Source organism: Ipomoea nil, unplaced genomic scaffold (assembly GCF_001879475.1).
Source record: "Ipomoea nil cultivar Tokyo-kokei standard unplaced genomic scaffold, Asagao_1.1 scaffold3030, whole genome shotgun sequence".
NCBI lineage: Eukaryota > Viridiplantae > Streptophyta > Magnoliopsida > Solanales > Convolvulaceae > Ipomoea > Ipomoea nil.
In genome coordinates this window covers 3,894,947-3,922,684 of record NW_017619458.1, presented here as the reverse complement: position 1 = coordinate 3,922,684, position 27,738 = coordinate 3,894,947, and the positions used below count along the sequence as shown (strand labels likewise).

General features: G+C 43.1%; 2 protein-coding genes across 2 annotated transcripts; one reads left to right on the top strand and one right to left on the bottom strand.

Moving 5' to 3' along the window:
- Positions 1-3,784: 3,784 nt before the first annotated feature.
- LOC109163558 (dof zinc finger protein DOF5.6-like) lies at positions 3,785-4,516 on the top strand. The gene has a single exon (XM_019312308.1). It carries the CDS (start codon positions 3,785-3,787, stop codon positions 4,514-4,516), a length of 732 nt encoding a protein of 243 aa, XP_019167853.1.
- Positions 4,517-6,022: 1,506 nt separating this feature from the next.
- Positions 6,023-14,962, bottom strand: LOC109163557 (uncharacterized mitochondrial protein AtMg00810-like). Its single transcript, XM_019312307.1, has 2 exons — positions 14,612-14,962; positions 6,023-6,094 (listed from the first exon to the last, which is right to left on the bottom strand). The coding sequence occupies exons 1-2, from the start codon at positions 14,960-14,962 to the stop codon at positions 6,023-6,025; spliced, it is 423 nt and encodes a 140-aa protein (XP_019167852.1).
- Positions 14,963-27,738: the final 12,776 nt, after the last annotated feature.

Genomic DNA, 27,738 nt, shown 5'->3' with positions numbered 1-27,738 from the left:
GTATCGCAATACGAAGGGGTCGATCGCAACCGACTGATGAACCGCAGCTCATCATAATGTTTGATCGCAACCAAACAGTGGACCGCAGCCCAAGAGTAATCGTCTGACCGCAGCCAGGAATATGAACCGCAGCTCATGTAAAACGTTTGATCGCAACCAAACGGTGGACCGCAGCCCAAAAGTGATCATCTTACCGCAGCCAGGAATATGAACCGCAGCTCATGTAATACGTTTGATCGCAACCAAACGGTGGACTGCAGCCCGGGAGTGTAATTCTGACCGCATCCAGCTTCTGAACCGCAGCTCAGGAATAACCAATTTGATCGCAACCAAATTGGGGTATCATGCACACATAACACATAGCAAGCACATGCAACTCATATTAACACATTGGGAAAGGGGAGAAATCGTATAAAGAAACCTATGCGTGGTCATCTACAAACTAGGAATAGTCCTAAGGGGTTCATACTTCTTTCACCTAGGCCAACGGGATACCAATTCAACTAGCATGTGATATATATAAGACCCATTTATCCTACGAACGGTACCCGAATCATCAAACTAGACTTAGGCACGATAAACGGAGTCCGTTGGGACACCGCGAGGGTCGGGGAAACATCAAACGGGGAAGCCGGAGTCCCGAGTTGGACAATTTCCAGCGGGTAGCCGGTGGGTGGAGGACCACCCGCCGGCGACAAGTCTCCGGGCAGCGGGTGCTCGGCGGGCAGTCGCCTGCCCGCTGCCGGCGACGCCCTTCTCGGGTAGCGGGTAGGTGCCGGGTCCCCCTACCCTCACCTACCCCCCACTGACTCTTTATCAAAATAAACGTCCCGGGATCCGTTATGGAACCCGAAACCGTGCTTAGACACCTTTAAACGCAATTGATGACACCACGTAGACAATTAATGGATCCAAAAGCAAGAATCATATAGCACATATCCTATCATGACTTCTAAACATAATCAACACCCGAACATGCGAAATCCCACCCAATTATATCAAGAATAACACAATACGAAATTCCCAATTTTGACCTAGGGCTCTAATCATATTCAAATCAATAAAATCATAGTTCATCTTTTAATTACCAAAATATCAAGATTCATCAAGAACACCACATAATCATCAAGAACCTCTTAACATCATCAAGATCATCAAGATCACACATAAAATTATCTCACAATCATCAAGAACATATCATCAATATCATAAACGATTCATCAAGACACAAGTATAGAGAGGAGGCCAAAGAAGATTATTATAGCAAGGAAAATAGGTTTTGTTGAGACATGGGTTACCTCTTAGCCTTAATTAATTTCGTTGGCTATGAAGGGTCTTTCTTTAAGATTCCTTCTTTCTTGATTTCTCCTAGGGGGATTCTTGGAACTTCTTGTGTGGTGGGAGATTATTGTGGTGTGGGTTCTAGGTGCCTCCTATGCCCCCTATTTATATACCTAAGAGTCCCTAATTAGGGCTAGTTCTATTCCTTCTAGGAATAGGGGGTTGGGTCTAGGGATAAGGGCCCATGGACTATGGTGGGCCTTTTCCCAATTAATTATTGGAATTTAGTCCTTTCTTTTGGTAAATGATTAAATGATTAATTGGTTTTAGGGGTCGTAACACGGGGTGTTACAACAACTCCATAATCACGTCATGGCCACCACGAGGACTACTGCAATACCTTGGTGACTAGTGTCCCATACCACTAATCGTGCAATCCAGGTAAAGCCACACACACATCACACTACAACAGGAATCAATCAACGGATCACAACGAAGATATGAAACAATACTCAATCAAGGAATGGGTCACAGCCCAACAACAACAACGATGAATAACACAAGTTATCATCAACCAACAAGAAGGTACAAACAACACACACGCTAGCATTTTAACACCGAACTAGCATGCTTATCAAACGGGTAAACCAAACGTAGTTCCGAAGAACACACAAGACTCATCACGGTTCAACGAATCACAATGTTGAACACTTAGCACGATTCACGACACCAAAACCTACATGAATTCCTACCATATAATTCTAGACATACGAAACATCAAGAAGACACTCAAATAGTTCCATAAAAGAACATCGGGAAGTCAAAAGACCAAATACCGAGTCAAACGAATCACGGGGAACAAATCCCGATCGTACACCAAAGTGTACCCCGCGGGTGGACCCACAGGTAGGCCCCACCTGTGGTCCTGCCCACCGGTACATACACCCACATGCACCACGTTCCCGTGGGTGGGGCAGCGGGTAGGGCTCTGCCCGCCGTTTCGCCCGCGGGTACACTCTTGTGCCCAAAATAATCCCTTCGGGGATTTTTAACTCCAAGCTCAAATTCAAGTCCAAAACATGCCAAAACTCATCAAATACAACAAAGTGACTTGAATCAAAGGAATAGTCAAGCAATGACATACAAGAACCCTAAACACAAGCTCTAGATATGCATTTTCACTAGAAAATGCATAAACACTCACATTTCATAGCAAAACACATGTAGAATCCAAGAAATATTCACATAGGTATGCAAAATAGATTTTGTAGAGCATGGGTTACCTCTTGTATTCCAAAAACCTTCACTTAACACCTCACCAAGCTCCTACCAAAGCTCACCTTCCAAACCCACTTCAAGAGCACACCAAAAGATCATAAAGATTCTATCTTTAAGAAAAGACACCTTAGAAAACATTAAAAACACAAGATGAACATGGATCTTACCCTCTTAGATGCCCAAATGTATGAAAGGTAGAATCTTGGAGACAACTCTTGAAGTGTTGGCAAAGCTTCAACTTGTCTTGGAAGAAAAGCTATCCACCTTTTTAGAGAGAAGGTGGAGCTAGAATTTGGAAAGTGTAAAGAAAGAAATGAGGGTGTTATTACTAGTTTAGGTTACAATACTAACACAAGGTGAAAGGTCAAGAATACCTTTACTAACATGAAGGGGTGTAAGGAAACAAGGGAACTCCTTACAAAGCTCAAGGTACAACATTGACTTTGGGGTTGACTAGTCAATTACTAGTCCCCGACTATTGAATTTCAGAAATTTAAGGAATTAAATTACAAATTGAAATAGGATTAATTACTTAATTAATCCCTTAATTGAATTTGGAGTTCGGGGTGTCACAAAGTTTCTGTTGAAACTTGATTTCGATATCAAGACGTAATAATTCTAAAGTGAAATAGTTGAAATTAAATATGTGAACTTATAAAACTAATTTAGAAATAATACATAACATAAATGACTCAAATGATTTTTAATATTTTTTATTTTTAAGGCTATGGACCAGGCCAGTTTTTATTTTTATTTTTGGATCGGGCCAAGCCTATTCGAACTTTAATTGGAATGGATTGCCTTGGTCCAAATAATAAACAGGCTAGTGGCGGGCTAAACCAGGCCCTCCCGTTTGACACCTCTAAAAGTCTAGATGTAGCTTAGACATCGCACTAGTTATACTTTACATACTCCTAACATATGCCATTTAATAAAGGATGGAATCACCATAATCTGTACAGTTGAGGAGAAAACCAGTCAGCGGAGTTAATTAATGTATTAAATTCATATTCACTAAATTAGTATGATTTACAAGATACATTTAAGAAAGGAAAGTTTTTATGAAATTTAGACAATTATTAATTGCTCAACCCAAATTTTCAAAATTCTGCAAATATTTCATCAATTAGTTAGAAACTCATTAATGCATAATCCCTATAAAAAGCCTCCAAACCAAACGTATTCTTCACATCATTATATTCTAAATCATATTAATTAGAGACTGATGGAGCAAAGTAGAGGACTTGGTGATTATAATCAATCATTTCCGCCGGGGAGGAGGTCGAGAGTAGTGGACTACCATGGCACTCCTCTTCCCCCGAGAGAATGCCCTCGTTGTCAGTCCAATAACACCAAGTTTAGCTATTTTAACAACTACAGTGTGAATCAACCAAGATATTACTGTCGAACATGCAAACGCCATTGGACCCACGGTGGCGCTCAACATGACATCCCTATTGGTGGTAAGTCCCATAAGGGAAAGAGATCTACTAGGAGGCATGAGAATCAAAGGGTTCAATTGGCTCCACCATCACCACCTCAACTGCAACCACTAAGTCCATCAGCAATTGTGGCTCCACCAGCTTCCATTTCTCCTATGGTTCCTCCAATGATGACACCATATCACGCTAGTGGTGGGTTTTTTCCCCTAATGGTGGAGGAAGAGATAGCTCAACCTCACAAATTTGAAGCTGAAAATGGGTACCTCAATTGGGTAAACCCATTGAACATCGTGGACCAAACCTTTCTCCAGCTTACTACTATGAATTCTGATTCATGTATGGAAAATTTTCATTTGAAAAATAGTGAGGCTAGCTCGTCTAACGTTGTACCATTAGATGCATCGGTGGGGAAGATTTCCACCACCAATGAAGGCACAAATGTTAGTTGGGATTCATCATTTGTGGACGTAGATGAATGGCTAAACATCCCAAGCGACTTTAGCCCGTCAGTGTGATGATGAGCTATTAAACTAGTCTTTTAATAACCATTTATGATATTTGATTTCTTAATTTTCTGTGTTGGTAATGAAAGTACCAGGATGTAGACGCATTTGCAGTCATTGATATTTTTTTTCACCGTACACTTCACAATGGGCCTCCACATCTTTTTCTATGTGAATGTTGACATTTTCCACATGCATCTCCTCCATCCATGTCCTTATACATTGCACCGAAAACAAATTTTGTTGAAAAATCCGTTATAGGGAAATCTAGTCTTAATGGGTTCCGAAGTTATTAAAGGTGTTTCTTTTACCAAAGTCCTTGATTGAATGTTCGTTGTATCCGTAAAGCCTAATCTTACTTTGTTGTGATTGTTTTCACAGGACTAAAGAATTTCATTCAAACTGTTAGCAACCGGTGTTCAACATTCTTGCTTGTTTCCCCAGATTCCCTAACTCGCTTGACAAAAAAAAAATCTCTTGCCAATTTATCCTTTAATTTAGTTGTGAGTTGTTTAGTACTAGATTTCAAAGTATAGTTTTCATTTTCATGGAAAACAATATTCTAAGCTAAGACACGTTTTGTGTACTTACCTTGCCCTAGTTGTTACATATATCAGCATACATCTATTCAAGCTCATTTTCTTCACTATCTAAGGGGATCTCATCATCTAACATACAGTTTTCAAGACATGTTTTTCTACTTTGAAGCAATTCCATCTCTCAATTGGTTGAGGGAAAGAACTCTTTGGCGAATGCCGACATATGTTTTCATAGAAAGCAAAAAGTTGTGTTGGTTCTGAGTGTTGCATTGTACTTACTTCCCAAGGGGTCACCCATCCTGTGTTTGGGGTCACCCATCATGTGATTGTTGTAAGTCAAGCACGCTTAACCACATAGTTGTTTGACTGTCTGGTTGTCATATCATATTTAAAACCAATTGGTGATAAGTAGGTGAACATTAACCATTTAACCACATCCCTCCATGGTAAGCCACAACGCTGCGTCTCAAATTGAGAAAGGCTTAACTCAGCTAACCCAACCGACACCTAATAATCCCCCTCCCAACACCTATCGCAACCTTTGAACACCAAGCCCAGTTACGCAGCATGCATGACTGGGTCCTTAGCCTCCACGCCTACTAATCCTACTCCCGACTAGACTTGGCCCGACCTACGCCCACATCCCATCTGCGACTGGACTCGGCTTTTACCTCACCATCGACTCAAACTCATAACCTCGACTCTAATACCAATTGATGGATTTGAGCGCTGCATAATGATTCCCAATGAGTCACCCATCTTGTGATTGTTGTAAGTCAAGCACGCTTGACCATATTCTTTGGCTATCTGGTTGTCATATCCTACTTAAAATCAATTCGTGATAAGTAAGTGGACATTAACCACTTAACCACATCCCTCTATGGTAAGCCACATCGTCACGTCTCAAATTGAGCAGGGGTTGAACTCGGCCAACCCGGCTGACGCCCAATAAGTTGTTTGTTTGTGGGTCAAACTTACCTCATTCAGATTCCTCATCATCGCTCCACATGAGGGTGAATGATTTCTTTCCTCGATTGTTTTCACACTCAGCCTGCATATGCCCGTAGCCACCACACTCGTAACATAGTACCCCCTTGAGCTTGAAGTCTTGAATTGCTTCTATTGGCTTTGGTGTGTAGCTAGTCCCATCTCCTTTTTTATTATTTCCTTTAAACTTCCTGTTTCCTCATGATTTGTTGAATATCCTGTTGAATTTCTTGGTCAGCATCGCCACAACCTCATTCACGTCAATTTTTGAGTCTGGGCTGGGTTTTGATGTAGTTTCTCCAAAGGCAACTCCTTTGGTTTTCTTCTGGTGGTCTTCTCCTTCTTCCATTTCAAGCACAAAAGTATGCAAGTTCCGCATCAGTGCGTCAAGTCTAAGTATTGTGAGGTTTGTTAACTACTTGATCACTATATCCTGCATTTTGATCCTTGGAGGTAACGACCTTAGGACTTTTAGTACCAACTTTTCTTCTTCAGTTGGTTCACCCAAGTTATGTGGCTTATTTGCCAGATTTTTTATATGTGCACTAAACTACGATATCGATTTAAATCCAGTCATTTGCAAGCTTTCATATTTGGTCATGAGCATATGCAATTTGGACATTTTGACTGATCCAGTACCTTTGTAATGAGTCAACCAGGCATTCCATGCTACTTTGACTGAATCAATTTTGGAGATGAGTTCAAATTGATCATGACCCAAGGCACTATGAATAATATTTATGGATTGGTTGTTTGCTGAGGCCCTTTTTCTTTCATTTGTTGTCTGCTAGTGGTTTTTTCTTTTCCTCATTTTGTACGAACATCGTGGGTTCAGTCCACCAATTTTCATGATCGTCCCTACATTCCTCATCTAGAGATCTAAGGAACACCCTCATTCTAGTCTTCTAGTGATGAGAACTAAATGAATTGTATTGAATAAAAGTAATAACAAAAGTGCAGATTATATGTATATATAAAGAGAGAGTCTAAGGGAGACTGGATAGGGAATCATAATTGTAACACTCGCGATTTTACCAATATTTTTAAAAATTAAATTCCAAGATAAACAACTAATCATCAAAACAATCATAAAGCGGATGCTATTAAAAACCGAGAAGGCATTATGCCACACCCATAAACCATGGGTGCACGGGCTAAATCTATCACAATCATTAAACATAACATAAGTCTAGGCACACAGGCCACTGCTCTAGGCACACAGGCCAACAAAAGCAACACATCTAACCACAGGAGCTACACTATCTAGAGTCCACATCTAGCGCGCTCGTCATCTACTCAAAACCTGTAAAACATAGGGATAACACCCGGTCAATGAATAATGCTGGTAACCCATCAATACGCGTTAATTAACATAGTATAGATAGATATAATTAAAAGCGTTTGAGACTGAGGAATACAGTACATAATCATTTCAAAGCCAGAAGAAGATCAACATCAAAGACTCATCACACTCTCAACAAGAACGAGGATCATCAACCTCAACAAGACCACAAACCACAACAACAAAAAGGTAACATAACTCTAGATGCAACGTACCATTCACAAGGTACAGTTCATCAAACACATGCTCATAAGCAAGGGAATCACACAATCATATAATCATTTCAAGTTCCAACCTTATGCGCGGTTCCAACCTTATGGCTACCCCCGACCTTATAGCTAGTTCCAACCTTTACATCCAAGTGCCACCCTATACTTTAGAGTCCAACCTTATTCCGCCAGGGACTGTCGTCCCCACCAATCTTTACCACCAATCAGAACCGTATTACCACTGATCTCATAGTACACGAGGGTACTGTAAAGTCACAATATTACCACCGATCTCGTGAGCAAATTAAATGTAACACCCCGTGTTACGACCCCTAAAACCAATTAACCATTTAACCAATTATCCAAAGAAAGAATTAAATTACAATAATTAATTTGGAAATGACCCACCATAGTCCGTGGGCCCTCACCTCTAAAACCCAACCCCTAGCCCTAAAAGGAATAGAATTAGCAAGCATATAGTATTTTAGATCCTAATTAGGACTCCTAGGTATATAAATAGGGGACATCAGAGGCACCTAGAACCCCCACTACAATAATCTCTCACCACACAAGAAGTTCCAAGAATCCCCTTAGGAGAAATCAAGAAAGAAGAAAGCTTAAAGAAAGACCCTTCATAGCCAAGGAATTAATTAAGGCTAAGAGGTAACCCATGTCTCAACAAAACCTATTTTCTTAGCTATGATCTCCCTCTAGGCATCCCTCTACATTCTTATGTATTGATGATTCGTTTATGATATTGATGGTGTGATGTTAATAATTGATGTTATGCTTTCTTGGGTAATCTTGATAATCTTGATGATGGAAAGAGATTCTTGATGATTGGGTGATATTCTTGATAAACCTAGATTCCTAATAATTGTGTGATATTCTTGGTAAATCGTATTGTTTCCTAGTGTTAAAAGATGAATTACGTCCTTGATGATTTAATTGTGATTAGAGCCCTAGGATGTAACGTGAAACTCGTATGATGTTATTCTTAATGTATTGGGTGGGAATTCGCATGTTGGGGTGTTAATTATGTTTAGAAAGCATGATAGGATATGTTCCGTATGTTTCTCGCTTTTGATCCGTTAATTGTCTACGTGTTGCCATCAATTGCGTTTTAAAGTGTCTAAGCATGGTTTCAGGTTCCACAAAGGTTGCCGGGGCGTTATTTGTGAAAAAGAGTCTGTGGGGGGTAGGGGACCCACCACCTACCCGCGGCCAGGAGGGACGTCGCCGACAGCGGGCAGGCGACTGCCCGCCGGGCACCCACTGCCCGAAAATTTGCCACCGGCGGGCAGCCGGCGGGTTACCCCTCACCCACCGGCTACCCGCTGGAAATTACCCCACCTCGGGATCCCGGCTTCCCCGTTTGATGTTCCTCCGACCCCCGTGGTGTCCCAAAGGACTCCATTTATCGTGCCTAAGTCTAGTTTGATGTTTCGGGTACCGTTCGTAAGATAAATGAGCCTTATATATTGCATGCTAGTTGAATTGGTATCCCGTTGGCCTAGGTGAAAGAAGTATGAACCCCTTAGGATTATTCCTAGTTTGTGGATGACCACGCATAGGTTTCTTTATACGTTTTCTCCCCTTCCCAATGTGTTAATGTGGGTTGCATGTGCTTGCTATGTGTTATGTGTGCATGATACCCCAATTTGGTTGCGATCAAATTGGTTATTCCTGAGCTGCGGTTCAGAAGCTGGCTGCGGTCAGATTTACACTCTCGGGCTGCGGTCCACCCTTTGGTTGCGATCAAACGTTTTACATGAGCTGCGGTTCATATTCCTGGCTGCGGTCAGATGACTACTCTTGGGCTGCGATCCACTGTTTGGTTGCGATCAAACATTATGATGAGCTGCGGTTCATCGGTCGGTTGCGATCGACCCCTCCGTGTTGCGATACGGGGCAGGGTGTTGCGGGGCTGTGTCAGAGCTATATGCGCTGACCCTCATGTATGGGCATGTGATTGGTCCTGTGGCGCCAACAAAGTGTGCTATGTGATGAGATATGGATGGTTTGATGATTACGAATGTTATGAAAGTGTGACTATAGGATACATGCTAGAAAACCGTATATGCTTGATTATGACTATTGGCTGTGCTTATCTCTATCTGTCGAATCTGTTCCCTACGCTTGTGAATTGTGCATTCTTGATTATGACTGTTGGTTGTGCTTATCCCTATCTGTCGAGTCTATTCCCTGTTTTGAAAACTAGAGTCTCTCAGGATATATCTTCATGCTTCAAAATGGTTTTTCTTATATCTATATATATGCCTATATGTATTGTATTTCAACGCGTTGGAGTGAGTTACCGGCATCTCTCGCTGAACAGATATATTTGGCTTTCAGGCACAGAGGAGTAGACACTGGAGCGCGCTAGAGTCTTGGAGCGTAGTAGTACATAGTTTCCTTTCGGCCTGCGTGCCATGCTTATGCATTTACATTATTGAGGATATTAGTTAGTTAGCCTGTGTACCTGAGTTCTCTAGCTCAGGTGTGGCATAGCACCCCGTACTCTTTATATTATGTTTTTGGGATTTAATGAGAATTTACCTTTATTATATAAGCTTCAAAAGTTTAAAAATTTCGGGGTGTTACATTAAAGCTCAATAATATTACCACCAATCTCAATCATTATCACACACAGTCGTCATCATCATCAAGAAGATTGAGGCTCATCAATAGCCCAATCGAGTATCAACAAAGGGTAGAACGACTTGTACAAGATCACATCATAAGAATCAATCAAGAGACTTTAATGAAGACATGAAGCAATACTCAACAACAATGGACTATAGTACATCATCAAAATGATTGACAACGCGAGTTGCCAACCCCAACAAGAAGGAATAAACCACACATACTAGCATACCAACATCAAACTAGCATGCTCATCAAATGGGTAAACCAAAATGGTTTCAACGAACCTTCAAGACTCATATTAGCCCAACGAATTGAATCACAAACTTGGACCCTTAGCACGATTCAAGACGCCAAATCCTAACATGGATTCCTAACACATCGTTCTAGACATACGAAACATCAAGAAGACTCACAAATAGCTCAATAATCCAACAACGGGAGGTCAAACCACCAATACCAAGAAGAAAAGAATCACGGCGAACAAATCCCCGCACCTTCAACAATTGTTCCCCGCGGGTGGTGCTACGGGTAGGCCCCCACCCATGGGCCTGCTCGCGGGGTACAACACCCACGACAACCTATTCCCCGCAGGTGGGGCGGCGGGTAGTGTAACACCCACGAATTTCAACAACTTTTAAAACTTAATTTAAAGGGATTAACAGTCTAAACATCAAATAAGAAAAGCGGAAGCTAACTACACAATCCGGGAGATGTTATGCCACACCTACACAACAATAGGTACACAGGAAAATACTAACCACTAAACAGTCTAACAAATCAACTACTTAGGCTCATAGACCTCAACAACTATTAAAGGAAGAGATCTAATCTATCTACACCGCGCTCTCCAAATCAACTACTTAGGCTAACAAATCAACTAACGCGCTCTCCAAATCTACTCAACCTGTAAAAGATAAGGGATAACACCCGGTCAACGAATAATGTTGGTAACCCATCAACACGCGTTAAGTATCATAATATATACATAGATATAATCAAAAGCGTTTGAAACTGGGAATACAGTATATATCATTTTAAAGCCGAGAGAGGAAACATCAATGGACTCATCAATCACTCACAACAAAGGTCAAAGACCAACATACTCAACAAGACAATAGAACCACAAGCAACAAGCTCAACAACAAGGTACAACATGCGACACGCAACGGAGGATTCACAATAGACATGCTCTTAAGCAATGGAAGGCAAGATTCACACCATAACGAGTTCCAAGTCCACATAGGACACTATCACACCAAGTCATATACCGTGGCGTCAGCACCACGGCTCGATTCATAGTGGATCAGTGTGGAGGGCTCCAAATCATCAACAATCATGCTTCACGTGGTCATCGCTATGACCCGGATCACATGCAAGTGTCTTCGCAATGACAAGGACCACAGCCCAATGGAAATAGAGCTAGCAACTTTAAGTATATACACCCCCTATTGAGATTCCAAGCTCAACGGGTTAGCTACCATCTCTGGCAACGGGGATAAGTTTCCCATGTTACCCACAAGTAAAGTATCCAAACGGCCATCCGGAGCTTCACTACCGGTCCGTTCACACATAAGTCCCCACACTGTCCACTTTACCAGCTCAAACATCTCATCACATAAATCCATCATCAAAACAAGAGTCAAAACACACGGAATCTAGAGATACAACAACACCTAGATTCCACACAGTGTGTACAACCATGGATACCACATCTGTACCTTGGAGATTAAGGTCCCATACCCTTAATCGTGCAATCAAGGTACAACCAATACTCATGTTTTCATCATAGGAATCAATCAATGGATCACAACAAAGATATGAAACCATACTCAACAAGGAAGGATTACAATCCGACACGAACGATGGTCAACACATGTTGCCAACCTCAATAGGAAAGAACAAACCACACACACTAGCATTACAACATCAAACTAGCATGCATATCAAACGGGTAAACCAAAATAGTTCCAATGAACCACAAAGACTCAACATCAATCCAACGAATCACAAGGTTGGATCATAAGCACGATTCAAGACACCAAATCCTAACGTGGATTCCTAACTCATCGTTTTAGACATATGAAACATCAAGAAGACTCACAAAAGCTCAATAATTCAACAACGGGAGGTCAAAACATCAAATACCAAGAAGAAGGGATCACGGGGGACAAATCCCCGCAATCCCAAACATGTTCCCCGCGGGGAGAACCACGGGTAGGGCTCCACCCGCGGGTACACCCTGCACCCAAAATTTCAGCATTCGCGAAAAATCACTTTTTAGGCCAAGTTCAAGTCCAAATGACCACAAATCTTCCACACAACAAAGATATGACTTGAACCAATGAATAACTCATAAAATAGCATTCAAGAACCCTAAAATACAAGCTCTAAAAATGCATCACCACAAGACAATGCATCAATCACTCAAACAAATCAAGAATGTCACATAGAAGCCAATAATCATTATTATCAAGTGAAAATAGGTTTTGTGTAGCATGGGTTACCTCTTGTAGACCAAGAGCACCTTTTTCAACCTCAAAGCAAGACCAAAGCTCCACTAGATCAACCTAGCACTTCACCCACCACTAGATCTTCTACAAACTCCCAAAACCCACAAGGTAGAAGAAAGATTTAGAGAAAAGATGGGGGAATCTTGTAAGGAAAAGGTAGGGAAGGATAGATCTTACCATTCCTAGCCTTGTAGTGTTGGAAAGTTGGAATCTTGGTGGAAGACTATGCAAAGCTTGGAAGTTCCCTTTTTGGTTTGGAAAGCAAGCTAGGATTCTTTTAGAGAGAGGTTGGAGAGTTTTTAGAACATTGGCTAGCATGGAATGAAGACAAGAGGTCTTGCTAGGGCAACATGAGCACCTCTCGTTAGTGAAAAGACCAAGTTACCCTTACTAAGGTTTGGATGAATAAGGGATTGAGGTACAACACACAAGGCACAAGGTACACCAAGAAGACTAGTCAATTTCTAGTCCTTCGACTATGAAATTTCAGGATTTTAGGAAGAAATTACCAAGGAATGCTAGGATTAATTCCTTAATTAATCCCAATTAGCATTTAGATTTACGGGGTGTCACAGGTAGGCCACTGCCCGCCGTTCCGCCCGAGGGGTACCACCTGTACAACAATTTTTCCCTTCGGGGAAATTCATCAACAAAGCCAAGTTCGTGTCCAAAACACCCAAAATCTCACACACAACAAATATATGACTTGAACCCAAGAAATAGCCAAGCAATGGCATTCAAGAAACCTAAATACAAGCTCTAGACATGCATCTTCACAAGATCATGCATCAAATCTCACAAATCACATCAAGAACATCAAGTAGAAGCCAATTATCATCATTTAAGTAAGAAAATAGGTTTTGTATAGCATGGGTTACCTTTGTAGCTTAACAGCGTCTCCTTTTCACCCTCTTAAGCATTTTCTTAGAGCTCATCTTCCTCACCAACTTCTTGCACAAGCCAAAACACAAGAAAGATTCTAACTTAGGTAAAGACACCCAAAAGATGGCTAAAAACACTAAAAATCTATGAACCTTACCCTTTCCTATGATTGGGAAGACGAAAGTAGGAATCTTGGAGAAGGATATTGCAAGGCTTGGAGGTTCTCCTTTTTGCTTCAAGAATAAGCTAGGTTCTTTTAGAGAGATGCTAGAGTGTTTGAGACTAAGGCTTTGAGTGAGGAATGGATGAAATCTCTTGCTAGGGATAGCTTGAACAACAATTCATGGGTGAAAGGTCACTTTTACCCTTACTAAGGTTAGAAAGACAAGGGGGCAAGGGCACAAACCATAAAGCACAAGGTACACTTGATGACTTAAGTGACTAGTCAAATTCTAGTCCCTCGACTATTAAATTTCAGGATTTTTAGAAATGGATTCGCAAAGAAAGATTGGATTAATTCTTCAATTAATCCCCAATTAGTATTTAGATTTACGGGGTGTCACAATAATCTAACTCAAATATATAGAGTCCTAATACTCCCCCTCAAGCACAAGGTACAGTAATGACTTGTAGCTTGTCTCTAAGAAAAGAAAAACTAGGGCCAAGTAGAGCCTTAGTAAAGATATCTGCCAGTCGATCCTTAGTCGAAATAAAAGCAACCTGTATATCTCCATTGGCAACTCTGTCTCTAACAAAGTGATAATCAATTTCTACATGCTTTGTCCGATCATTAAAAATAGGATTTGCACAATTTCACACATGTATATAGCACCAAGGTTATGACATCATAGCTTCGGAGTAGACACACCGGTTACGCCAACTTCACGCAGCAGAGAGAGAATCCAAATTACCTTAGCACAGACATCTGCTAGAGCTTTATATTCAGCCTCAGTAGATGATCTAGCAACAGTTCTTAGTTTCTTACATACCCATGATATAAGATTGGTTCCAAGAAAAACAACATAACCAGTAGTTGACTTACGATCCTCAAGGCAGCCAGCCCAATCAGAATCAGAAAAAGCATGTAAATCTCTAGACACTGACTTCCTTATTCGCAGATCATAAGTAACAGTTCCCTTTACATACCTCAATACACGTTTCAATTGCTCCCCATGAGAGACCGTAGGAGCATGCATGTGTTGACAGAGTTGATTGACCGTAAGATATTGTAAAGCTCCAGCCAAACTCCTATACTGTGTAGCATCATCATATAAGTCTGCATTAAAGACAGTGGATTTCGAAACAGATATAGGAGTGGCTAAAGATTTAAAGTCTGTCATGTCAGCACATTTTAAAATATCTGTCATTTATCTTTGTTGAGAGAGCAAAATTCCATCATCACACTTAACAGTTTCAATCCCAAGAAAGAAATCAGGTTCGCCAAGATCCCTAATCTTGAATTCAGATGCCAATTTTGCTAGTAAAGTACTAACAAGATTCTGATCATTGCCCATTACAAGAATATCATCAACATATACTAGAATATAAATGAAGCCTGAATCTTGCGAGTAGTAAAATAAAGTTACATATGTTTTTGAAGCTTTAAACCCTGCTGACATCAGAAACGCATGCAAGCGATTAAACCAAGCTCTAGGAGCTTATTTTAATCCATATAGAGAGCATTTTAACATGCAAACATGATTAGGAAACTGTTTATCAATATATCCAGGTGGTTGCTTCATATAAACAGTTTCATATAATTTCCCATTCAAAAAGGCATTGTGCACATCAAGCTGCTTAACAACCCAACCAGAGGATATAACTAGAGAGAGAAGTAACCTGATATTAGTGGGTTTTGACCACTGGACTGAAGGTGTCAAAAAAATCCTGACCAGGCACTTGATTAAATCCTTTAGCTATTAACCTTACTTTGTAGCATTCGATTGACCCACCAGCTTTCCTTTTGGTGCGAAAAACCCAATTACACCCAATAATATTCATATCAGATTATGATGGAACAAGATACCAAGTTTCATTCTGAAGAAGCACATTAAACTCTTCATCCATTGCCTTGCGCCACTTATCATGTTTGTAACACCCCGAAATTTTTCAACTTTTGAAGCTCATATAATAAAGGTAAATGTTCATAAATGCCAAGCAAACATAAGAGTACGGGGTGCTATGCCACACCTGAGCTAGAGAACTCAGGTGCACAGGCTTACTTCTAGAATCCCCAAGGTATCAATACAAAAACATGGCACGCAGGCCGAAAGATAAACTATCTACTCTATGCTCTGAATCTCTAGCGCACTCCAGTGTTTAATCATCTGTGCCTGAAAGCCAAATATATCTGTTCAGCGAGAGATGCTGGTAACCCACTCCAACGCGTTGAAATACAATACATATAGGCATATAATAAAGGTAATATCTCATTACATCCCAAAGTATATCATAAGTGTACGGGGTGCTATGCCACACCTGGGCTAGAGAACCCAGGTGCACAGGCTGTCTAACTAATATCCATTGAAACACGAAACATAATATGGCACGCAGGCCGAAAGGGAAACTACTCTACTTCTACGCTCCAGTGCTCTAGTCCTCTGTGCCTGAAAGCCAAATATATCTGTTCAGCGAGAGATGCTGGTAACCCACTCCAACGCGTTGAAATACAATACATATAGAGATATATATAGATATACAAAAACCATTTTGAGCATGAAGATATATCCTACGAACTCTAGCTTTTAAAACCGGGGATGACTCGACAGATAAGGCCAGACACGAGCAACAGTTATAACAAACATATGCAGTTCACAACAGATAAGGCAGATAAGGCAAAGCATAAACAATAGCCACAACCCAACATAAACAATCCCCAACATAGATCCCATAGTCACATCCCCCAAGACACTCATGATCACCACTCATCCATATCACAACAAATAGCACACTTTGTTGGCGCCACAGGACCAATCGCATGCCCATACATGAGGGTCAGCGCATATAGCTCTGACACGGCCCCGCAGCACCCTGCCCCGTATCGCAACACGGAGGGGTCGATCGCAACTGACCGATGAACCGCAGCTCATCATACTGTTTGATCGCAACCAAACAGTGGACCGCAGCCCAAGAGAATGTTATCTGACCGCAGCCAGGAAAAAGGACGAACCGCAGCTCGTATAGAAACGTTTGATCGCAACCAAACGGTGGACCGCAGCCCAAGAGTATCAATCTGATCGCAGCCAGCTTCTGAACCGCAGCGCAGGATAACCAATCCGATCGCAACCGAATTGGGGTAACACACACATAACACATAGCAAGCACATGCAACCCACATTACACATTAGGAAGGGGGAGAAAACGTATAACAAAACCTATGCGTGATCCATCACTTTCTAAGAATAGTCCTAAGGGGTTCATACTTCTTCCACCTAGGTCAACGGGATACCAATTCAACTAGCATGCAATATAATAGACTCATAAACCTACGAACGGTACCCGAAACATCAAACTAGACACAGGCACGATAAACGGAGTCCGTTGGGACACCACGGGGATCGAGGGAACATCAAACGGGGAAGCCGAACTCCCGAGTGGGGGAATTTTCCAGCGGGTAGCCGGTGGGTGGGGGCCACCCGCCGGCTGCCCGCCGGATTCTACTGTTCCGGGCAGCTGCCCGCCCGCCGGCCACCCGCTGCCGGGCGGTGTTTTACGGCCATGGGTAGGTGGCGGGTCCCCTACCCCCCACCTACCCCCCACTGACTCTTTTCATCACTTTTCGCCCCGGGAACCGTTGTGGAACCCGAAACCATGCTTAGACACTTTACAACGCAATTAACGACAATTCGTACACAATTAACGGATCAAATACGAGAAACGATCGGCACATAACCTATCATGCTTTTCTAAACATAATCAACACCCAAACATGCAATTTTCCCCCCCGATAATCCAAGAATAAGATCATACGATACAACCTAGGGTTCTAATCACTTTTATATCAACAAGAATACGGTTCGTCTTCTAATTGCAAGATTCGGTAAGAATAACACATAAACATCAAGAGCATCACACAATTATCAAGAACGACACATAATCATCAAGAACTCCACATAATTATCAAGAACACCATAGTTATCAAGAATCTCCCAATATCAAGATCATCAAGATCCCTCATGGGATCATCACATCAAACATCAATAATAATCATCATATCTCGCCAATACACAATAATATGGGGGAAACCCTAAGGGGGAATCATAGCTATGAAAATAGGTTTTGTTGAGACATGGGTTACCTCTTAGCCTTAATTAATTCCTTGGCTATGAAGGGTCTTTGTTTAAGCTTTCTTGCTTTCTTGATTTCTTCTAAGGGGATTCTTGGAGCACTTTGGGGTGGTGGAACGTTTATTGTGGTGGGGGGTTCTAGGTGCCTCTTAAGTCCCCTATTTATATATTTAGGAGTCCTGGTTAGGAACTAATATTATAGGCTTGCTAATTCTATTCCTTTTGGAACTAAGGATTGGGTTTAGGGATAAGGGTCCATGGTCCATAGTGGACCATATTAATTAATTAAAGGGAATCCTAATCGTAGTCTGAATAGTAAAAGGCCTACCTCCATTATTCCTAATAGATAACTAGGTCGAGGATTCCTAATTAGAATCTGAATAGTAAAGGGTTTACTTTCTTTATTCCTAATAGGCTTAGGACTCTAATTTAGGCAAGGGTCCACGGTTCATGGTGGACCTTTATTAATTAATTAAAGGAAACCTAACCGAATTAAATCATATTTAATTATTATTAACGGGATTAATTTAATAATTAATCCGGGATTGAAGGCCGTAACACGGGGTGTTACACTCTCCCCCCCTTACGAGAAGCTTCGTCCCCGAAGCTTTGAAATCATTGCAGGGTTAACGAGTCAAGAGAAGAACCGTGGTCCTATAGAGAAGGTATTCCACGGGGAAATTGTATACTTGCACGTCTATGTGTGTTGGGTTTTTGGGAGCGATTAGGTTTTACAGGGCTAAGAGAGTGGGTTTCAAACTTGAGGACACGGTGAATTCAGGAATTAGGATCAAGTTTTCGAGGTTGCAACTTAGGTTGTGAGGTTGCCACTTGTATGGAATCGTTAAAACATGGGATTGAGAATGGGGTCTGAAGGGTAGAAAGGGTTTTGAAATAAGGAAGGGGCCGATTTTCCGAGGGAGGGAAAGGAATTCGGCTAGGATGGGTTAAGGTTTCTCGATCCCAAGTGAATAATCTGGTTAGATGCTTTGATCACGATGCGCCGACGAGCTGATGATCCTCCTTCCTTGGTGTTGGTGCTTGCTTGACTTTAAGATCCTTGTTAGACCTTGCTTCCCAGGCTAAGGTTTCATCCTTCTCTTCTTTCTTGAGGGAATTTCTCGTGGTGATTCAACACTTACTTCTTTAATGTGCCCAAGGTCTTGACCGAGTTGGGTCAACCAAGCCAATCTCTTAGGGCGCATTTCCCAAATTCTTTCCAAAGTCTCTTGGGAGTCGATGGACTTTGGGTTGAATTTCTCTTCTTATTGAATTTCATCTCCTCTTTAGTGGATGAAATTCTTAGTAAGACTTCATGTCTTACCCGAGGTTCGGCATTGTTGTGCCCTATTTGTGTTATTTTTAATGATGAAGGTGTCCTTGCGTGCCCTTTTCCTTTTAAAGCGCAGTCGGTTACCAAATCTCGTTGTGGGATGACTCGGCGACTTTACGAGTCACCTCATCTCCTTGTAGGTCCTTAATGACCCTTGAAGTCTTGATGCGAATGTGTTCTTCACCCTTTTGCTTAGCACCATGGCCTACGTAGTTCTTGATTCCATACAACTTGTAAGGAGTCCTCTGATTTGCTCGAACGATGTCCATGGTTTGGAGGAGTCCCGGTCCCTCCTTAGCATTTTGACTTTTAAGGTTTTCGTGGGTTCTTAGTACGAGTTCCCAACTCGCCTCCTTGGTTTGCGCAATCCTTTACGCCAAACATCCCTAGTCGGTTGTATCGAAGGATTAGATTTCAATTACTCGTGCAATGTAATTGATTGTGATTTCCCGATGGTGTCTCGTGCGTCAAGGTCTTTTACGTAGGACACTATGTTTGGGTGGTCCATGGTTCCTTACCCAAGACTCACATTCCTCAATCGAGGCACACATGTACGCCACAAATCAATAAAATGAGGGGTTAAGAAATCAGCACATTGTACCAGCGGGCGCGAGGTGGGCGGTCGTCCGCCTGCCAAGCTCCTGCCAAGGACCCGCCAAGGTCCCGTCAAGGACCCGTTGGGGACCCGCGGGAAAGTGACTAGGAATAGTCAATTCCTTCGGAAAAGACCCCAAAAATGCACAGATTCATGTCCTGACAAGTCCCATGCCCTTGTGCACAATTAAAGGGACTTGGATACATAGGATGACCCATCGTACAATGTTCATTGATCCTTAAGCACGAGTTCTAGAGGTAGATATACATACATATACATATCTATGTTTTCTTGGTCTGGGTTTAAAGGGGTGTAAGGAGTGCAAGGGCTAGGTTTCAAAGTCGAGGGGCGGATAGGGTCGATGTCTCAAGGTCGTAATACAGGAAGGAAGGTTGCCACCTTGTACGGGTTCGTCTGTAATGAGGGATCAAGAGCGAGGTTTGGAGTGATAGGACGGATTCTTTAACGAAATGGTACTTGATTGGCAAGGGGAGGGAAAGGGGCTAAGGACTCTTGGCTTCGAGTGATTATGCCTGTTTGGGGCTTGGTTGTGGCGTGCAGACGAACTGGTGATCCCTTTTCCTTGGCTTTGTTTGATTCTAAGATTTTCGTTTGATCTTCTCTTCCCGTGTCGAAGTCCCCTTCGTTTCTATGGCTTCCAGGGGAATTCTCGTGATGGTTTCCGTGCACGTTTCCTTCGGATGTCCAGAAGTCTGGACCCAGTTGGTTTAGTGGGTCAAACCCCTAGGTCTTGACTCCTAATCCTTGCCGAGGGTTCTTAAGGGTAAGGGGGATTTCGGGTTAGTCTTTCTTGTTCTACTGGGTTTCGTCCCTTCCTTGGTGGATGAAATTCTCAGCAAAGATTTATGTCCTCCTCGAGGTTCGGCCTGTTGCACCTATTTGACGATGTTTTCTGTAGCGAGGGCCCCTGACACATTGAACGTATTTGTTTGCCCGCTCTTGTCAACGTATGGCGTTCTTCGGTGGCGTACGTACAGGCTATGGTTTCTCGTGAAGCCTTCACGGTTTTCGTGCAAGGGTGGGGTGATACGTATTCGTAACCTCCACCTACTTCGCCGATTCCTATCTAACAACTTATTTTAATATTGAATCAATGAATGTTGGTTCTTCACGCCCCTGGGCAGGGTAAGGGCCTTATGCTGCTCTATGGTTTTTAACAGGGTTTCCAAACGGAGTGGGGATATGAACTTAGAGTTAGGGCGATAACAATTTAGGGTTTCCGAGGGTTTGGGTTAAGCGCAACAAAGGGTGAGCAAGGTCATGACGGTTGCGAATTTGCTCTTAAGGTAATTAAGGATTCGGGGTGGGAGTTTTCAACAAATAGGGGTATCAAGATGATGGGGTTTCAGGGCGGATGATATTTTAAATTGGGGTGGTGGGGTCGCAGGGTGTCGCGATATACTTACCTTGCACCCAAGGATTCGACTAATGGTGTCGTTCCTTCGCTACTTTAATAGGTGTCCTAGTTCTCCTTTCGGTTTGTTGTAGCCGCAACCCGGGTTTGCCGAGATAAGGCAACTTGTCGGAAGGTGCATGTCATTTGTCTGACTCGGGGGTTATCGTGGTTACCCTGGGTTGGTGCGTATTGCAGTCCGTCCCTTTTAGCAGTCCTGACTGTAACGCCTCTTTTTAGTAGTCATCCAAATCTTCATTTTCTTTAGTCAGGGTCCTTCTCAAGTCTTTTGACGGGAGTTAGGACGAGGCGATTTATCGGGTAAGTGTACGTTACCCAGTTGTGGAAGTAAACTTATCTATTCGCACCCTTACCTGGTGTGGTAAGCGTAGGGGGAGGTTCCTTTAAGTTAGAGAGGGATGAAGTGAGGGGAGGTTATGTGTAGGTTTCACAATCTCACTGCGCGTCCTAAGATTCCTGGATCCTATGTTCCTAAGTACCTAGAGTTCAAGCCTAGTGTCCTAAAGTCCGGTCTTAAGAGTCTTATCCTAGGGTCAAACTTAAGCTCTGATACCAACTGTAACACCCCCGATTTTCAAGACATTTTAAGCTTATATAATAAAGGTAATATCTCATTACATCCCAAAGTATATCATAAGTGTACGGGGTGCTATGCCACACCTGGGCTAGAGAACCCAGGTGCACAGGCTGTCTAACTAATATCCATTGAAACACGAAACATAATATGGCACGCAGGCCGAAAGGGAAACTACTCTACTTCTACGCTCCAGTTCTAGCGCGCTCCAGTGCTCTAGTCCTCTGTGCCTGAAAGCCAAATATATCTGTTCAGCGAGAGATGCTGGTAACCCACTCCAACGCGTTGAAATACAATACATATAGAGATATATATAGATATACAAAAACCATTTTGAGCATGAAGATATATCCTACGAACTCTAGCTTTTAAAACCGGGGATGACTCGACAGATAAGGCCAGACACGAGCAACAGTTATAACAAACATATGCAGTTCACAACAGATAAGGCAGATAAGGCAAAGCATAAACAATAGCCACAACCCAACATAAACAATCCCCAACATAGATCCCATAGTCACATCCCCCAAGACACTCATGATCACCACTCATCCATATCACAACACATAGCACACTTTGTTGGCGCCACAGGACCAATCGCATGCCCATACATGAGGGTCAGCGCATATAGCTCTGACACGGCCCCGCAGCACCCTGCCCCGTATCGCAACACGGAGGGGTCGATCGCAACCGACCGATGAACCGCAGCTCATCATAGTGTTTGATCGCAACCAAACAGTGGACCGCAGCCAGGAAAAAGGATGAACCGCAGCTCGTATAGAAACGTTTGATCACAACCAAACGGTGGACCGCAGCCCAAGAGTATCAATCTGACCGCAGCCAGCTTCTGAACCACAGCTCAGGATAACCAATCCGATCGCAAACGAATTGGGGTAACACACACATAACACATAGCAAGCACATGCAACCCACATTACACATTTGGAAGGGGGAGAAAACGTATAACAAAACCTATGCGTGATCCATCACTTACTAAGAATAGTCCTAAGGGGTTCATACTTCTTCCACCTAGGTCAACGGGATACCAATTCAACTAGCATGCAATATAATAGACTCATAAACCTACGAACGGTACCCGAAACATCAAACTAGACATAGGCACGATAAACGGAGTCCGTTGGGACACCACGGGGATCGAGGGAACATCAAACGGGGAAGCCGAACTCCCGAGTGGGGGAATTGTCCAGCGGGTAGCCGGTGGGTGGGGGCCACCCGCCGGCTGCCCGCCGGATTCTACTGTTCCGGGCAGCTGCCCGCCTGCCGGCCACCCGCTGCCGGGCGGTGTTTTACGGCCATGGGTAGGTGGCGGGTCCCCTACCCCCCACCTACCCCCCACTGACTCTTTTCATCACTTTTCGCCCCGGGAACCGTTGTGGAACCCGAAACCATGCTTAGACACTTTACAACGCAATTAACGACAATTCGTAGACAATTAACGGATCAAATACGAGAAACGATCGGCACATAACCTATCATGCTTTTCTATACATAATCAACACCCAAACATGCGATTTTCCCACCCGATAATCCAAGAATAAGATCATACGATACAACCTAGGGTTCTAATCACTTTTATATCAACAAGAATACGGTTCGTCTTCTAATTGCAAGATTCGGTAAGAATAACACATAAACATCAAGAACATCACACAATTATCAAGAAAGACACATAATCATCAAGAACTCCACATAATTATCAAGAACACCATAGTTATCAAGAATCTCCCAATATCAAGATCATCAAGATCCCTCATGGGATCATCACATCAAACATCAATAATAATCATCGTATCTCGCCAATACACAATAATATGGAGGAAACCCTAAGGGGGAATCATAGCTATGAAAATAGGTTTTGTTGAGACATGGGTTACCTCTTAGCCTTAATTAATTCCTTGGCTATGAAGGGTCTTTGTTTAAGCTTTCTTGCTTTCTTGATTTCTTCTAAGGGGATTCTTGGAGCACTTTGGGGTGGTGGAACGTTTATTGTGGTGGGGGGTTCTAGGTGCCTCTTAAGTCCCCTATTTATATATTTAGGAGTCCTGGTTAGGAACTAATATTATAGGCTTGCTAATTCTATTCCTTTTGGAACTAAGGATTGGGTTTAGGGATAAGGGTCCATGGTCCATAGTGGATCATATTAATTAATTAAAGGGAATCCTAATCGTAGTCTGAATAGTAAAAGGCCTACCTCCTTTATTCCTAATAGATAACTAGGTCTAGGATTCCTAATTAGAATCTGAATAGTAAAGGGTTTACTTTCTTTATTCCTAATAGGCTTAGGACTCTAATTTAGGCAAGGTTATTAATTAATTAAAGGAAACCTAACCGAATTAAATCATATTTAATTATTATTAACGGGATTAATTTAATAATTAATCCGGGATTGAAGGCCGTAACACGGGGTGTTACATTAGCACAGACGACGGTCATAATCAAGCATATACAATTCATAAGCATAGGGAAACAGGCAAGGCAGAAAAAGATATGCACAGTTAATATCCATAACCCAACATGTACGATTCCCGACATAAATCCCAAAGTCACATCCCAAGACACTCATAACAACAACTCATCCATATCTCATCACATACCACACTTTGTTGGCGCCACAGGACCAATCGCATGCCCATACATGAGGGTCAGCGCATATAGCTCTGACACGGCCCCGCAGCACCCTGCCTCGTATCGCAACACGGAGGGGTTGATCGCAATCGACCGATGAATCGCAGCTCATCATAGTTTGATCGCAACCAAACAGTGGACCGCAGCCCAAGAGTATGTCATCTGACCGCAGCCAGGAAATATGAACCGCAGCTCATGTAGAAACGTTTGATCGCAACCAAACGGTGGACCGCAACCCTATATAATATTTATATACCTGACCGATCGCAATCGGCCTGGTTAACAGTCAGTATGGTTCTCAACCCATCCAACTGCCCGTGTAACCAATTTGATCGTAACCAAATTGGGGTATCATGCACACATAACACATAGCAAGCACATGCAACCCACATTAACACATTGGGAAGGGGGAGAAAACGTATAACAAAACCTATGCATGATCCTTCACATACTGAGAATAATCCTAAGGGGTTCATACTTCTTTCACCTAGGTCAACGGGATACCAATTCAACTAGCATGCAATATATAAGACTCATACAACCTACGAACGGTACCCGAAATATCAAACTAGACATATGCACGATAGACGGAGTCCGTTGGGACACCACGGGGGTCGGGGGAACATCAAACGGGGAAGCCAAAATCCCGAATTGGGGTGGAAACCAGTGGGTAGCCGGTGGGTGAGGATTCACCCGGCGGCGGCAACTATTCCGGGCAACGGGTGCCCGGCGGGTAGCTGCCCGCCCGCCGGCTGCCCGCTGCCGGCGTTGCCCAAATAGGCCGCGGGTAGGTGGCTGGTCCCCTACCCCCACTGACTCTTTTTCACCAAAAACGCCCCGGGAACCTTTGTGGAACCCGAAACCATGCTTAGACACTTTCAAACGCAATTGATAACACACGTAGACAATTAACGGATCAAAATCAAGAAACACACGGCACATAACCTATCATGCTTTTCTAAACGTAATCAACACCCAAACATACAAATTCCCACCCAATCTACCAAGAATAATACCATACGAATTCCACGATATAACCTAGGGTTCTAATTATTTTTAAATCAACAAGAACACAATTCATCTTCTAATATCAAGATTCGGTAGGAATATCATATAAACATCAAGAGCATCATATAATCATCAAGAACACCAAGAACACCATATAATCATCAAGAATCTCTTATCATCAAGATTACCCATGGAATCATAACACCAATCATCAAGATCATTGTAACGAATCATCAACACACAAGAATATGGGGGAAATCCTAAGAGGGAAATCATAGCTATGAAAATAGGTTTTTTTTTTGAGACATGGGTTACCTTTTAGCCTTAATTAATTCCTTGGCTATGAAGGGTCTTTCTTGAAGCTTTCTTCTTTCTTGATTTCTCCTTGGGGAATTCTTGGAACTTCTTGTGTGGTAAGGGATTATTGTGATGGGGGTTCTAGGTGCCTCTTAAGTCCCCTATTTATATACCTAGAAGTCCTAATTAGGAACCAATATTATAGGCTTGCTAATTCTATTCCTTTTTGGGCTAAGGGTTGGGTTTTAGGGGTGAGGGCCCACGGACTATGGTGGGTCTTTTCTTAATTAATTATTGTAATTTAATTCTTCCTTCTGGGCAATTGGTTAATTGATTAATCGGTTTTAGGGGTCGTAACACAGGGTGTTACACTCTCCCCCCCCCCCCCCCCTTTACGAGGGGCTTCGTCCTCGAAGCCCGGTGTGTTAATCCATTCTTTCACCCCTAGGCATCCCGCATCTTGGCCTCCCGGTTAGGAATGTGGCCCCACGTTTTGCCTTAGCTGGGGTAGGCTGGATTTCTGGTGGTGTTGTGATAGGAAGGTTTTGGGTCTACCTCGGTCCCCTGCTCTTAAGTTGGACGCGCCGCGAGTGCCCAAGGTGGCCTCGATTGCTACCACCCTCTGATCTAGTGCGCGTGTCGTACGGATTAAGGATGAGAACCCTTCCTCCATGATTTGGTTTTGCCAGTTGAGTTGTGCGAGTATGCGCTCATTGATTGAGTCCTCGTTTTGCTCCCTTGGGTTCCCTCCCGATTGTGGGTGCAATGATGGGTTAGGCTCGTCCTCTTCCTCTTGGTCCTCATTTCCCTCCGGACCCCCACAATCTTGCATTGCTCGTTTGAGCTTTTTGTTCGAAATGTCCAGTCGGTCGACCAATTCTCTTCGCTCCTCCTCGGGTTCTAGGCAAATTTCTTCGAGGGTGAGGTAATGTCCCCCTTCAGTGTAGTAGATATCATTGCGGCGGAGGTTCAGGGCGTTAAAGATCATGCCGTTTGCGGTCTTGACCTTAGTGTGGCTTAGGTCTACCCCCTTTTTCTCCATGATCCAACTTAGGATCATCCCGTAGGGTAGGCTAAGTCGGTTGCTTGTTTTGCAAAACTCCATGTGTTTTAGCATGAGGGCCGGCAGGTTGAACTTGATTTTGTGTTTCAAGAGATAGGCAAAAAGTGCACTCTAAACTCCCCACGTCCTTGCTCTTATTGTTTGTGGGCAAGAGGCTATCGGTTACAATCATAACCAATATCTTTTGCTCCGCCGTTAGCCATTTCCTATTCGGTCGTGTGGCCGAGGTGAATCCTTCCTCTTTCCCGAGTAGGTACCCGAGATAGTTTTTGTACCCCGTGCTTTGGGTATCAATCCACCCCTTTCGGTCGTAGCTTGACACACCCGTGGTGGTCAATTTCAAGAGCTTGGCCAGGCGGCCTTCGGAGAGTATAATTTCCTTGCCTCGGACCTTGGTGGTGATTTCTAGCTTATCACCCCGTTTGGTGGCTACTAGATGTTGATAGAATTCTTTCACCAATTCGGGGTACGTATCCCCCTTGATGGCGAGATACCTATCCAAAAGTCCTTGGTGATTAAGCATATCAACCAATTTCGGAGAAAATTGGTCGGGTTCAAGGGCTTTACCTCCGATTACGGTATAATTGGCGTTGCTCCGTTCCGAGGTACGGGTTCCGAGGGGCTTTTTCAGCATCTTGGGTTTTCGGCTAGGTGGTGTTTTCCGGTGAGCCTCCGGCGAAGCGGTGGTGAGGTTTTCTGGCGATGCGGCGGCGGCGGACTTGGTTTCGGCGATGGCTCGGCGAGGGGGCGGTGGTCCTTGGGTCGGGCTGGCCGTGGTGGTGAGTCGAGGCAGTGGGGGTGCTACAGGCGGGTGACGGGAGACGGTGGTGTTGCGGGCTGCTTCCGGGTGGCGGCGGTGTACGGTGGGGCGCTGCCTGG